At 37.9% G+C, this 15,702-nt stretch overlaps 1 protein-coding gene across 4 annotated transcripts in view; it reads right to left on the reverse strand.

Moving 5' to 3' along the window:
• zmp:0000001200 (dedicator of cytokinesis protein 9) overlaps window positions 1-15,702 on the reverse strand; it is a 115,438-nt gene that overhangs the window by 6,511 nt on the left and 93,225 nt on the right. For 3 of the 4 annotated variants that reach the window (XM_067409194.1, XM_067409195.1, XM_067409197.1), the window contains 15 exons: window positions 15,045-15,159; window positions 14,878-14,944; window positions 14,754-14,801; window positions 13,901-14,049; window positions 10,342-10,457; window positions 10,115-10,252; window positions 9,759-9,941; window positions 9,525-9,638; window positions 8,683-8,898; window positions 8,540-8,597; window positions 6,982-7,088; window positions 5,069-5,191; window positions 4,410-4,523; window positions 1,209-1,355; window positions 847-1,057 (listed from right to left, as the gene is read on the reverse strand). In XM_067409194.1, the coding sequence (XP_067265295.1) occupies window positions 847-1,057; window positions 1,209-1,355; window positions 4,410-4,523; window positions 5,069-5,191; window positions 6,982-7,088; window positions 8,540-8,597; window positions 8,683-8,898; window positions 9,525-9,638; window positions 9,759-9,941; window positions 10,115-10,252; window positions 10,342-10,457; window positions 13,901-14,049; window positions 14,754-14,801; window positions 14,878-14,944; window positions 15,045-15,159 (1,906 nt within the window). Of the gene's footprint in view, window positions 1-846; window positions 1,058-1,208; window positions 1,356-4,070; window positions 4,294-4,409; window positions 4,524-5,068; window positions 5,192-6,981; window positions 7,089-8,539; window positions 8,598-8,682; window positions 8,899-9,524; window positions 9,639-9,758; window positions 9,942-10,114; window positions 10,253-10,341; window positions 10,458-13,900; window positions 14,050-14,753; window positions 14,802-14,877; window positions 14,945-15,044; window positions 15,160-15,702 lie in introns of those variants that run through there. The other variant, XM_067409196.1, reaches the window with a different exon arrangement.

Genomic DNA, 15,702 nt, shown 5'->3' on the forward strand with positions numbered 1-15,702 from the left:
TATGTAAATTGCACAAGCTTATTTTGTCCAATAGATCAAAAGATCTGAAAAAACCCTTACATTTACCCACCTATAGACCCTCCCCTCGATGAAATCAGGACAGAAGTGCTTAAAAGTGGACAAAAGAGACAGACTAAAATACCAGGTGGAAACGAGTATGTGCCTCCTTCATCCACTTGTGATCCGATCGACCAAAACGCATCTGAATACCAGGTGGAGACAGGGCCTGAGACATGAATGAAGTGTTTCTGTAGCTTTAGTGACTTCTGAATGTGAAATTGTGAAGCTGAAAGTTGGTTTGAACTGTGTGAAGAGTTTTGAAAAAGTGACCAAAGTATTGAGAAATGTGTCCTAGCGATGGTCAAAAACTATAATTAGGGTGGTCAAAACAAACGCATTAAAAGTAGAGAGTAATTTTTTTCCCATTAAAAGGTTGAAAAGGAAAGAGAGATGAAAAGCTGTTTTCTTAAGAAAGAGTAGCACCATGTTGAAATCACATGACCAGAACACTACATATAGTTTATTATCACCTTCACTCGTGGAATAAATTAATTAATTCAACATAGTTTTGAAATTGAATCAAATTAACTCTTCTATTTGAGCTTCTTTGTCCATCTCTGCTTCATGAGGTGCATCCTGGGATGCTTTTAAACCGTACTGAAGGAGTTGAGACACAGAGACACTGTCTGGATCTGTTAGATAAGGCCTGTACTTTGTGATTGAGAGGATCATATAACTCAGATTCAGCTGACACTCAGATCGTTATCGTAGGACTCTCTGGAAGTGTCAGTCACTTATCTCTAATGTTGCTGATCTCTAGTGTAGTGTGTAAGTGTGCGTACTCACCGGTCAGTATAGTCCTACGTTTGCACTGCTCCTCTACCCCGCCTTGTTTTTTGCCTGAAACAGTGAACGGCATCTCAAAGACAAAGCGACGGATGTTGTGGCTCCTCTCGAAGTCTGTTTTTCTCTCCAGCAGCTCCTTTTCCTCCAGGAATGGGGTGACGTGAGTCACTTGGATGTAGGCGTACTTAGAGTCCAGATCCTTTGTGTTAATCTGCACCAAACAGCAAAGCATCTTTAGTGAAGATACACTGGATACATATGCTACATTTAATGGCAAACACATTTTCTTTCATGAACTTTCTGTTTTCAACACTGATAATAATCAGAAATGTCAATGTCAAACTCTTTCGGACATCTCTTACCCTGCCAGAATCCTGGATCATTTTGACATTCTCAGCTCCAAACTTGTCTGAATAGAGCTTCAGGAGTCTTTGTGAGATCTCAGACAGTGGCGTGAACTTGGGCTCCTTATATATGTATTCTTTACCATCTTCATCCTCGAAGAACCCCTAAAACAACAAGCACATCTGAATCAATCAGAAGAATGCATTAAAACCCAACTTTGAAAACCTGCTGCTGACCATCTAGACAGAAGAAAGCTAATTGCCTACTAAATTAAACACTAAATTAGTCACAGGAAACACCTATTTACAACAGCACTGAAATACTGGGATGCATAAAAACTGTAATGTGTTGATAAATCCTAATTATGACACAGGGATATGATGACTTCCACAGGACAATAGATCCGTAGAATAAATAATGATCCGTTTACCTCGTTGATCTCACAGTCATTACACTGGTACTGCTAGAGACAGAAACAACTCATCAGTGACCGCACTTTATTCACTTCTCTTAACTTTTTTAGGGATGTTAATTGGTAAAAACAAAAACAAAATGCCAGTTAATCACATTTCTACTAATGTTTGCTGACAAAAGACATTATATTATTGTGGGAGATGAGTAAATAATTGATTAGACATTACAAAACATGGCTTTATAAGTCAATGCATAGTTTGTTTCCATATCACTGAATTTAAGCCTATCACTCACTTTAGCATACTTTTAAAGAGAGTACTTATTATGGAAATAATATACTTAACTGAATTTAATGTTTTTGGACACTTAATTACAATTAAATGAAAATGTCTATATAGTTTAAATTTATATTAAATGCAATTAATGAACTTTAGTGTGACTTTTTGAACTCACTTAAGATGAACTTCAGTACATCTTTATATGTAATTTCATAATTACTTTTATTGTCTTTGAAACATGGTTAAAGTTCTCTCTGAATGTACTGATAAGCATTTTTGGTACAACCCCAAATCATGTGATGTAAACATGCCTCTGCCCCCAATTGTAGTGTGTTGCAGCCATCAAAATTTGGTGATATTTACAAAATACAATTAAGTTGGCCAGTGAAAACATTGGAAATCTTTTTTTTCTTTGTACTTTTGTCATTTAAATAAAGTTGAAAGAGAATGAACAAATCACACATTCTTGATTTTATTGCATTTTACAAAATATCCCAACTTCTTCTGATTTGGGGTGTAAACTAAAATATACTTCAATATCAACAGTGAAACTTGGACATCATGTATTTTACTATATTTGCAATTACACATTTGTAATGATGGAGTTGCAGTTAAGTACATTTAAAATATATGAGAAGTTATAATCAAGTACTTTACATGTGATTTATTGTTAGTTAACACACCAAAATAAGTGAACTTCTTAAAACATGACAAAAGATTATTAAAACAAAATGATTTCATGTACTTCAAAAAAAAAAAAATGAATTTGAGATTATTTATTTTAATAAATACATTTTTATATAATTTTTAAGAGCCCGATTACAAAAACAAAAGTCTCACCATTAAAAGCCATGTCCCAAACACACAATTATAATTTTCTCATTATAATATTATGTTGCCTATATGACAGACTTGTGCTGTTCATGTTGAACTTAACTGTACTTTCCTTTTTGAAGTGATTTCAGTCATATTTCAAGCAATTCAAAACCATCATGGTGGACAGTGTGCAAGTGTCTCAGCTGAAGGAAATAATCCATTATTATAATATATCGGCCACATTTCGGGCCGATAATGATAACATTAAAAATGATCATATATCAGCTGATAACGATATGGTGGCCGATATATCTTGTATTCCTAATATACACTACCGCTCAAAAGTTTGGGATCGGTAAGATTTTTAATGTTTTTAAAAGAAGTTTCGTCTGCTCACCAAGACTTAATTTTTTTAATTAAAAATACAGTAAAAACAGTAAAATTGTGAAATATTAGTACAATTTAAAATAGCTGTTTTCTATTTGAATATATTTCACAAAGTAATTTATTCTCGTGTTGGAAAAGCTGAATTTTCAGCATCATTAATCCAGTCTTCAGTGTCACATGATCCTTCAGAAATCATTCTAATATGCTGATCTGCTGCTCAATAAACATCTATGATTATTTTCAATGTTGAAAACAGTTGTTTTTTTCAGGATTCCTTGATGAATGGAAAGTTCAAAAGAACAGCATTTATCTGAAATACAAAGCTTCTGTAGCATTATACACTACCGTTCAAAAGTTTGGGGTCAGTACGAATTTTTATTTTTATTTTTTTGAAAAGAAATTAAAGAAATGAATACTTTTATTCAGCAAGGATGCATTAAATCAATCAAAAGTGGCAGTAAAGACATTTATAATGTTACAAAAGATTAGATTTCAGATAAACACTGTTCTTTTGAACTTTCTATTCATCAAATAATCCTGAAAAAATATATTGTACACAAATATTTTGTACAATTGTACACATAAAATGTTTCTTGAGCAGCAGATCAGCATATTAGAATGATTTCTGAAGGATCATGTGACACTGAAGACTGGAGTAACGATGCTGAAAATTCAGCTTTGATCACAGGAATAAATTACTTTGTCAAATATATTCAAATAGTACACAGTTATTTTAAATTGTAATAATATTTTGACAATATTACTGTTTTTACTGTATTTTTAATTAAATAAATGTAGCCTTGGTGAGCAGACGAAACTTCGTTTAAACACATTAAAAATCTTAGTGGTTCCAAACTTTTGAGCGGTAGTGTATATTATATATATATATATATATATATATATATATATATTTTTTTTTTTTTTTTTTTTTATTATATTAAACCTGCAAGCACATTCTTTTTAAATATACTCTTAAGACTTGAAGTGAACTACAAGTTCACAGTCAGTTCAATCAAGTGCCCTTCTTTTTCTTAAGGGATATATATTCATTTAATGTAAATTTGAACCTAAAAATCTTGATGTTGATCAAAAAAAGCTCACAGTTGGATTAATGAGTTATTACACCCAAAGCTGAACAAAGTAAAACACGAGCACAGAAGTGCAGGCCACAGCAAGCTGAGCTCAAACACACAGGACTCACCGCTGCCTTCAGACAGTACAGCAGCAGAAACAGCATTCAGATAACAGATAAACACAATGAAGAGTCATTACAGAGCTCATCCTGATCAGCAGATGAAGCTGTGTGAGGCTGAGGAGACTCACCTGACCGAAGAACGCCACTCTGAAGTATGTTCCCAGCAAGCGCTTGCCCGTGTGCATGACCTCTGTGACCTTACTGTAGGCGCGGTGCAGCGTGTCATACAGGTGAGCCAGTTTCTGACAAACACCAACACAGAGCTTACCAGTCACATCTTTAGAGGTGACATTTGTAAAAGCTGTTAACACTTTATTTTACAATGTCCTTGTTACATGTAGTTACTATAGTAAGAACTATAATTACACACAACCCTAAATTAAACCCTATAGTAAGTATATTTACAACATATAAGATCTACTAACATCTATCCATAACCTAACAGTCGACTAATACTCTAATGACAGTTAGTTGACATGCAAAGTTACAAACTCACTTATAGTTAGTAGAATGGCTAAAGTGGACTATTGAAATAAAGTCTTCAGCTTTAACTTGCTCAAAAAACAACATATAATGAAAGTGAGTGAAACCTTTCAATGCATAAACTTAAGGGCTCCTGGGATTAAACTCAGAGGCTGTTCACACAGGACTTCCATTTGAAATCAGTTAGACTGAGTTTCTAAATAACTTTTAGGTTGATTTTCACTGCATAATTGCAAATCTGCGGCCAAAGGCATTCATCTAATGTGGCTCAGACTAACTCGATCAGCATGTGTTACTGCTGTACCTCAAAATCTCTGCGTTTCTCATAAATGGGAATGATGAGTTTGTAGATGTCAGAGATGAGCTCATAACGCTCGGCTTTCCATAATCCATCAGCGCATTCTTCCAGAAGCTCCATCAGGACATCCTGTGACGCACAAACACAAAACCTTACAATGCTGATTCGTCTCAAATATAGTATATAAACAGTGAATACAAAAGTATCTGGACACTTAAGTCTCTGCATTAGAAAGGAAGAATGTAAGGGTGATCTGTTCTCAAAGGCTGCACAGGCTTTTCTCTCGACTAAACGCACTTATCTTCATTATTTTGCTCAGTGAGTTTTAATCAGCAGGTGTTTTGGTGAATGTCAGTGCATGAAGTCAATTCTGCTTAAGTTCACACAGGTGTAGAGAATGATCTTGAAGTATCAGTGAGATAGTTATATATATATTTAATATTTTTAATTTTTGCATTTTCTGTTTTCTTGCTTTCAAATTTTGTTTGTTTTTGTCGGTTTTATTAATTATTGTATATTATATTGTTTTACATATTTTACATTATTTATATATATTATTTTCTATTTATATTATTAAATAATTTCTATATTATTATAAATTATTTATATTATTATTATATATATTTATGTTATTAAATTATATTTTATATATTATTATTCATTATCATTTATATGTTATTATCTATTTCTATTATTAGATTATATTTTGTTATTCATTATTATGTATATATTATTATCTATTTCTGATATTAGATTATATTTTATATTATTCTTTTATTTTATATTTTTTATTTTAGTACATCAAGTAAGGGTTATTATCATTAACTTAAACTAAAACTATTCAAAACATTTCGGCTAATTGAAATAAAATAAAATAAAATAAAATAAAATAAAATAAAATAAAATAAAATAAAATAAAATAAAATAAAATAAAATAAAATAAAATAAAATAAAATAAAATAAAATAAAATAAAATAATATTAGTTGAATGTTAGTAGATTCCTTGGCAATAAGTTGAAGTACTAAAATTATTAACTGAAAATAATTAAAAACTAAAACTGACTAAATTCATATAAAATATAATAAATATAATATAAATTATATATAAATATAAATTAAACCTAAATAGCAATATTAAAAAAACGAATAAAATGACAAAAGCACATAACAAAATGACTAAAAATGTAACTAAAATTAACAAGCTAATTCAAATGATTAATAAATAAAAAATAACACTGCATTAAGTTAAGCTAAATAAAAAAATGTTACTTTGGCAACTGGTTTAAATTGACATTATACTATATTTTATTTCAGTTAACGTTTATTTGATTTCAAGTAACAGAATTGGAAATGTATTTATGTGTTTAGTTTTGGTTGACTATAGTGTCCCTGCTTCAGACGACTGAAGGCTGAGGATTGTGAACTTATTAGTGTTTTATCTCTCAGTCAAAGTGCAGAAATGATGCTCGAGTATCAGTCAGTGATAAAAGCTCACTGATAATCACCATCAGTTACAGGGACATTCGTTTATTGCTTCCCTCCTTTATTGTACTAATATTAAACTAAATCTACACAGACAATATAAGACTGTATCCTAACCTGGTGTGACGTGACAAACATGCGTGCCATTCTGTTGATCAGTCAAATCTTATTGCACTTCACAAATAAATATTAAACATCAAATGTTCTGATTGGCTGTGATTGTGTAGCAGTTTTGCATTCACTATTAGGACACATGGATATTCAACGTGAACTAGATCTGTGATAGAAACAATGTGGAGTTATTCACATCAAGGATACCATAGTAAAATATATGTGGAGGAAATCTGAGGTCTATTTCTGCAGCAGAGCTCTTAACTAAAGAAATACACATTCAATATTCCTCAAAATGAATCAAGCAATTTCAGACAGATATTCACCTCATTAAAGTGAACATCCTGCATCCCCACATCTTCCATCATCGACGCTTCTTCATCAATGTTTGGTGTGACCACTCTGAACGCTGAACAGCCCTGTTTAAACATGCCTACACAAACACACAAAAACACTTCACATCTGGAGACACGGACGGTTTCCTGAAGCACTTCAAAATCAGCCAATATAACAGAGTATAGAAACGGTGATCATTGTTGTCCTGCTGATTAAGCCTTATTTCTTAGAAGCGCAGCAAAACGTGAGCCATATACTGAGTGATAACATATATCAGCAGGGGCTTTATCAGACAGAGAGAAAAACGAGAGATATGATGAAAAGAGTAGGTGAGGAAAAGAAACAAGACTGATATGGGAATCCTTCATATACTACTAATCATTAAGAGTAATTACACGCGTGTCCTTGGATTTAAAACTAACGGAAGTATTCTCAGCCATTATAGACCAGAGAGCAGGATCTCCTAAAGTAATAATTGACGAGATCTTGTGCCACGAGATTCAAATGTGACGAGATTTCTCATTGAGGTGATAAGCTGTCTCGTGATATTGCCATGATGGAGTATGAGACGAGGGTGAAATTAGGATAGAACATGCCACCGATACGTTTACATTACACCTCCACTGATGTTTTGCTTTTATAGAAATAAAAACCCTTTAATTCAGTTTGATAACGGTCACTTCAATTCCATCCAGCTCCTCCAACACGAACAGCAGAGTCGTACGTAGTGCAGCAGGAATCAGAGTTCACTGATCACGTGACCAGAATAAGTGGCGAGACGACTGACAAGACTATGGCGGAGGATTTGTTGCACAACAGAGCCTGTAAGCGTCTGATAAATGTCTTATCTTGTAGGATTCGCACTCAGAACCGTTCACAGAATATGTGCGATCGCGGAGTCTCGCATTTAAAACGAGATTTCAAAACCCCGCATTTTGAAAGCGGCTCCCTGATGCATGCAAATATTTCCCAATATGAAAGCTATCTTAGCTTAGCTGTGGAGTTGTAACCATCTCTCAACTCTGTATCATGATTGAAGAAAAATCTGGTCTCTATTTTCAATTTGAATATACAGAGAGTACTTTGATTATGGTTGCACTTAAGACTAAGAGAAAACTTATTTATACTGTTTTTATTTCTATGATCAATTTGTGGAAAGGAGTTCAGTTTGGAGGTCAAAAGTTGTAGAAGCTCATAAATCATGTACAGTTCAAAGGTCTGAAGAGACTCATGTGAAATCATATGAAAGGGACAATATGGTATTTTTTTTATGTTTTCCTTTCCTATGTTTGCGCATGTATAAGATCTGCAAAGTTACAAAGCTCATAGTCTCCCACGAAGGGATTTGTTCTATCTAGCAGAGAACGCTGATCCAGACCTGCCTAAAACGTCCAGTTCCTCAAACATGTCACAAAGTGAAATATTAGCAAAATGCCGCCCAAATGCATATGCAAAAAGAGAAGATGAGGCTTCAGTGAATTGTAGTGTTGTCACTGTGTGTTTGCATGCGAAGGCAATTCCGAAAATGGATGGAATTAGGAATCTAACCTTTCCTCCTCAGGTACTCGGCCACCAGCGCTGCAACATGCACATAACACATGGCTGCCTGCAGAGAACCAAACCAGACAACATGAGCTCCACAGTATGTTACACATGCATGAAGATGTGTGTGTGTGTGTGTGTGTGTGTACCTCAGAGAGGTCTCCATTCTTCACATGGATACGGGCCATGCTGTCCAGCCAGGTCTTGCGGAGCTCAGGTGTGCTGGCGTAAGACTTGGCCAGACTGTACTGCAGGTCCACCAGCATCTCCGGGTCTCTCTCGTGCTCCTTCATCTGAGCCGTGGCCATCAGAACGGTCCGGATCTTCTTTGTCAGGTCTTTCACATCCGACGGGAATGCTGTGCTCTACAGGAGGGTGAAGGAGACGGGTGATGACTGTGTGTAACTGTCACAGTCTGTGTAGAACTTAAAGAGAACCTACTATACTCTTTTACAAAGTCTTAATGTTGTTTTGGGCTCTACTAGAGCAGGTTTTCCTGCTTGAATGTTGATTATTTTCCTCATATTCTCCATTGTTGCAGCTCCTCTCTTCCCAGTCTGTCAGTAACGCTCTGTTTAGTCCCTGTCTCTATGAAGCCCCTCCTTCTGAAAAGCTCAGTGTGCTCTGATTGGTGGGCTGGAGCAGTGTGTTGTGATTGGTCAAGCACTTTGAGTGAGTTTGGGAAATGTCCCGCCCATTACCATAACCGCCAGTTTCAACACACTACTAACTAACTCAACCAGGCCCCGCCCCTTTATTCTGTGTATGAATTATTTAAATGAGGAATATTGTGAAGAAAACTCAAGACTACAATGGAGGAGTTTCAGGGAGTTCAGAAACACTGACACTGATATAGAGAAGAACTCCCGCTGAACTCCTAAAAAAAATCAATGTGAATACTTTTGGATCCACTGTAAACTACATCACTTCCTCCATAATCGGCTGTGTCTGATCTAGTGTTTGTGTATGAGTGCATTTGAATGTAACTAACTTTGATGGTTTTGTCACTGTTGGCACAGTTGTTGATGACTGACAGCGACTGCTGGAACCTCGTCCCTCCTATTCCGATGACATCAGCGATCAGCTGACTGACGCCAATCACCACCTGAGGAATCACACAGTTATGACAACATCACATGCTGCTTCAAAAGACTGGATGAAATGATCCAGACACATTGGTCCACTGTGATGTCAAGGTCACATGATGAACGTGGCGTTACTCCACCTGCAGGTGCGTGCGGACGAAGGATTTGCGTCCGGTGTAGTCGAAGTTGCTCTTCATGAGGAAGTAGAGCAGGTGAGCCGCGTCGCTGCGGATGGAGCTCAGTTTGGAGTTACAGCACTTCAGAATCTCGTAGCAGAAGGACGCGCACATATCCGCACGGCCCTCGAAGAACGTACACGGGAACTGGACACACACACATCACCCACAGGAAAACACTTTCAACACTTATTTATCGGATTTAAATGCGTCATACAGGTCTGAGAGGACATGAAGGGTGAGCAAATAATGGCAGAATCTTCTTTTTTTAATGAATTGTCCATCTATGCACGTATTCTACTGCTGTGCGTCACACTCACCTTGTAGATGAAGGTGCGAAGGGAAGTGAAGACCTGTTTGAGGGCCGTCTCTGATTGGTTAATTTGTAAGAAGCAGAGATGAACCTGGAACACTTTCTTCATGAGGGGATTGTGACCGTGATCCAAACTTAGCTGAGTCTGAGCACACACACACACACACACACACTGATGTCACAAGCAGCACTCGAGAAGGCAGGTGATGATGATGATGATGGTTGATGTCTGACCTTAAACCCCATGATGAAGATGCTCAGTGTGTCCAGAACTGTTAGACAAACTTCTGTAGCAATGTTTCCTTCCAACAGAGACTGATTCAACACATCAGCGTCTGAATGACTGTAAGCTACACAGAATAATGCTAATTAAAGTGATTTGTTATAAAACAAATAACTGTGAATGTAATTAAACAAATGAGAATGTTTAAAATGTTTCAAGGCTGTCAATAGATTTAACGCAGTTAACCCAGTAAAACCTGCCATATGAAATAATAGTTCGATAAAATGCATATAAATGCATCAAATTATATAAATATCAGTCATCACTCTATATCTGCTAATAATATGTCTTAGTAAGATGATATTTAAATGCTTAGTTTTATAATCAAAGCTCTGTAGTTTTAAAACATACACCGATCAGGCATAACATTATGAGCACCCTCCTAATATTGTGTTGGTCCCTCTTTTGCTGCCAGAACAGCCCTGACCCGTCGAGGCATGGACTCCTCTAGACCCCTGAAGGTGTGCTGTGGTATCTGCACCAAGATGTTTGCAGCAGATCCTTTAAGTCCTGAAAGATGTGAGGTGGAGCCTCTATGGATCGGTTTTGTTTGTTCAGCACATCCCACAGATGCTCCATTGAATTGAGATCTGGGGAATTAGGAGGCCAACACCTCAAACTCGTTTTTGTGCTCCTCAAACCATTCCTGAACCATTTTTGCTTTGTGTCAGGAGCATTATCCTGCTGAAAAAGGCCACAGACACCAGGGAATACCGTTTCCATGAAAGGGTGTACATGGTCTGCAGCAATGCTTAGGTAGGTGGTACGTGTCAAAGTAACATCCACATGGATGGGAGGACCCAAAGTTTCCCAGCAGGACATTGCCCAAAGCATCACACTGCCTCCGCCTGCTTGTCTTCTTCCCAAAGTGCATCCTGGTGTCATGTGTTCCCCAGGTAAGAGACACACACGCTCCCGGCCATCCACGTGATGTAAAAGAAAACGTGATTCATCAGACCACCTTCTTCCATTGCTCCGTGGTTCAGTTCTGATTCTCACATGTCCACTGTTGGCTCTTCCGGCGGTGCCAGGGGTCAGCATGGGCACCCTGACTGGTCTGCAGCTATGCAGCTCCATACACAACAAACTGTGATGCACTGTGTATTCTGACACCTGTCTATCAGAACCAGCATTAACTTCTTGAGCAGTTTGAGCTACAGAAGCTCGTCTGTTGGATCGAATCACACGGGCCAGCCTTCAATGAGCCTCGGCCGCCCATGACCCTGTCGCCGGTTCACCACTGTTCCTTCCTTGGAGAATTTTTGATAGATACTGACCACTGCAGACCGGGAACACCCCACAAGAGCTGCAGTTTTGGAGATGCTCTGACCCAGTCGTCTAGCCATCACAAAAACCTGTCAGTGCTCATAATGGTATGCCTGATCTGTGTATATTTTAAATATCTCAGTCATCACTCTATATTTGCCTTAGTGAGATATTTGAAACTCATGATTTTTCTAATGATGGGGTATGTGTCTATCTTGAAATATTACTAACAATATTAAAGTGACTTAAGTTTATTTGATAAAAATCTGTGCAGATTTGACAGCAGAAAGACACATGAAGAACAAGCTGAAGGACGTTTGTACACTGCTCAAAAAAACTTAAAGGAACACTTTTTAATCAGAGAATAGCATCAAGTCAGTTAAAGTCAGTTTCCCTACTCATCTTTTCTGACTGTTTTTCACTAGTTTTTGTATTTGGCTAGGGTCAGTGTCACTACTGGTAGCATGAGGCGATACCTGGACCCTACAGAGGTTGCACAGGCAGTCCAGCTCCTCCAGGATAACACATCAACACGTGCCATTGCCAGAAGGTTTGCTGTGTCTCCCAGCACAGTCTCAAGAGCCTGGAGGAGATTCCAGGAGACAGGCAGTTACTCTAGGAGAGCTGGACAGGGCTGTTGAAGGTCCTTAACCCATCAGCAGGACCGGTACCTGACCAAACAATCATTAACAGACTCCATGAGGGTGGCTTGAGGGCCCGATGTCCTCTAGTGGGCCCTGTGCTCACTGCCCGGCACCGTTGAGCTTGATTGCCGTTTGCCATTGAACACCAGAATTGTCAGATCCGCCACTGGTGCCCTGTGCTTTTCACAGATGAGAGCAGTTTCTGGAGAAGCCATGGAGAACATGATGAACATGACCGGTTTGGTGTTGGCTCAGTGATGGTCTGGGGAGGCACATCCATGGAGGGACGCACAGACCTCTACAGGCTAGACAATGACACCCTGACTGCCTTTAGGTATCGGGATGAAATCCTTGGACCCATTATCAGACCCTATGCTGGTGCAGTGGGTCCTGGGTTCCTCCTGGTGCACGACAATGCCCAGCCTCATGTAGGCAGTTCCTGGAGGATGAAGGAATTGACACCATTGAATTGCCCCCACGCTCACCTGACCTAAATCCAACAGAAGACCTCTGGGATATTGTGTTTCGGTCCATCTGACGCCACCAGGTTGCAGTTCAGACTGTCCAGGAGCTCAGTGATGCCCTGGTCCAGATCTGGGAGGAAGTACCTCAGGACACCATCCGTCATCTCATTAGGAGCATGTCCCGATGTTGTCAGGCATGCATACAAGCGCGTGGGGGCCATACAAACTACCATTTTGAGTTGCTGCAATGAAATTTCAGCAAAATGGACTATCCTGCTGCATCATTTTTTCACTTTGATTTCCAGGGTGTCTTTGAATTCAGTCCTCTGTAGGTTGATCATTTTCATTTCCATCAAACGATGTGGCATCCTTTCTTTCCTAACACATTACCCAGTCCATATCAGTATAGGTATTTTTCCCCATTGAGATCTGATGTGTTTTCAAAGTGTTCCTTTAATTTTTTTGAGCAATTACACTAAGAGACTTTTACTTGATAAATTCTAAACTATTAATCAGACGACAGAAGGACTGTAGGAGATTGGGTAACACTTTAGTATAGGGAACACATATAAACTATTAACTACGACTTTTGCCTCAATAAACGCCTTATTACTGCTTATTAATAGTAAGGTAGTTGTTAAGTTTAGGTATTGGGAAGATTAAGGGATGTAGAATATGATCGTGCAGAATAAGGCATTAATATGTGCTTAATAAGTACTAATAATAAACAGCCAATATTCTAGTAATATACATGCTAATAAGCAACTAGTTAAAAGACCCTAAAATAAAGTGTTACCGGAGATGGTGTGTGACAGGTTTATCAGAAAAGTTTTGATCATGTTGACCATTTAGATGCCTTTAAATTTTGTGCATCAGATGTGATACAGAAGGCTTTATAGGGTTGATTTCAATGAATCTCAAAATTTGAATTCACTGATATTTGCCTATTCTGTAAATTCCATGAAATTTGTGTTAAATAACTTTAACCAGTTTCATTTGATCCCATAAATGAAGTCAATTTTGTCCATGTTAAATGTTAAAATACAAGGAATCATATTTTATTCAAATATAAAAGAGCTGAAGATGAAATGAACAGATGAAGTTTGTGTGTGTGTGTGTGTGTGTGTGTGTCTCACTGTGGTTGTAGGTGTAGGAGTTGTCCAGACTGTTGAGCTGCTGCAGTCTCATGTGTAAGGCTCCTGTCCTGCTGCGGGACACAGGGAGAGTCTGAGAGCGGCGCTCGTGAGCCACCGGCCCGGATCCTGATCCTGATCCCTCCAGAGTCCTGATGACAGAGCCAAAATCAAACATGAACTTCAGAAACTAACTAAACACTCACTGACAACAATAACACTTCTGTAGAAGGTAGAAGAGAGCATCTTCTGTTTGAAGATTTTGTATTACATCACACAACAGTCTATGAATTCATGACACACTGATTCAGCACAACTCATTCATCCCGACACAAGAACTTCAGCCCCACTGAACATCACTGTGGGCACCAGGATCTTCTCACTGCACAATGCCATACAGTAGATATTGGATGCTGTTAGATCCAAAATGATTGATTTGGTCTCATGAGATCAGAGTATGGTCTATATTTTGTTAATATGGGGCTTGGGAAAGGTTAACGGAGATTCTTTGGCTGCAGTAGGAAGTTTCAGTGTGGACAACAACAATGCTTTTCACTTCTGCACGTTCACTGTCACTCTTCTCACAGCTTTGCTTGGCATTTCGTCTCCTCTTCTCTTAGCAAAACATCACTCATCATGAAATGAAGGGGTTAAAGTAAAGCCTGAGTGTTTCAGAGAGTTTCTTTTGCTTTATTTTCACACTTAAAACATTGCTTTGGTAGTACTCTTGTACCATGGTCTGCTTTTGTGCAAAGAAATAAGTCTCCTGACAGTTCTCTCCCTAGTGCTTTTCCATTGTTGTCAGCATTAATTTTGGGAATGATTCAGTGGGATGGATAACACTTTTAGACATTACCTGGCAATGTGTCTCTTCCCCATGTATCTGAACTGATGAAGACACACTCTGAAAAAAGATGAGAAAAGAATGATGAGACCGTTGTGTGTGTGTGTGTGTGTGTGTGTGTGTGTGCAGCACTTACTCTAGCAGACTGAAGAAGTTCATCAGGTCTGTTGGTGAAGCTTTATTCCAGTAGTTGAACAGAGCATCTAACACACGGCAAAGACATCGATCAAACAACAGACATGCTACAATACAGCTGAAGCAGCTTCATATCATCTCAGTGTGTATGTGTGTGTGTGTGTGTACCTTCAGACATGCTCTTCAGCACGTGTAGGAAGCACATCAACATATTCTTCACTTCAGACTGGTCCAGTTTGTCACAGCGGAGTAAAGAAGAGCCCAGGACTCCAGCAGCGTGACACTGAGAGCGAGAACACAAGACATCAGACCTCCACAGACACGACAGCACTGGACACTCAAGCCACGCTTCTCTGAACTCTGTGCAACTATTAAACCATATTTTCACCAATGTCATCCAGTCCAATTCTAGTATTATTTATATAGCATTTATTACTATTTTATATTAGTGTTATGTGATTTTGTCATTTTTATTAGTATTAAGTTAATTTTCATTGCATGATTTAAAAGGTTTAGTTTTGATTAAAGGTGCCCTAGTATTAAAATTTAATTTATCTTGGCATAGTTGAATAACAAGAGTTCAGTACATGGAAATGACATACAGTGAGTCTCAAACTCCATTGTTTCCTCCTTCTTATATAAATCTCATTTGTTTAAAAGACCTCCGAAGAACAGGCAAATCTCAACATAACACAGACTGTTACGTAACAGTCGAGATCATTAATATGTATGACCCCAATATTTGCATATGCCAGCTCATGTTCAAGGCATTACACAAGGGCAGCCAGTATTAAAGTCTGGATCTGTGTACAGCTGAATCATCAGA

This window comes from Chanodichthys erythropterus, chromosome 14 (genome assembly GCF_024489055.1).
Source record: "Chanodichthys erythropterus isolate Z2021 chromosome 14, ASM2448905v1, whole genome shotgun sequence".
Classification (NCBI taxonomy): Eukaryota; Metazoa; Chordata; class Actinopteri; order Cypriniformes; family Xenocyprididae; genus Chanodichthys; species Chanodichthys erythropterus.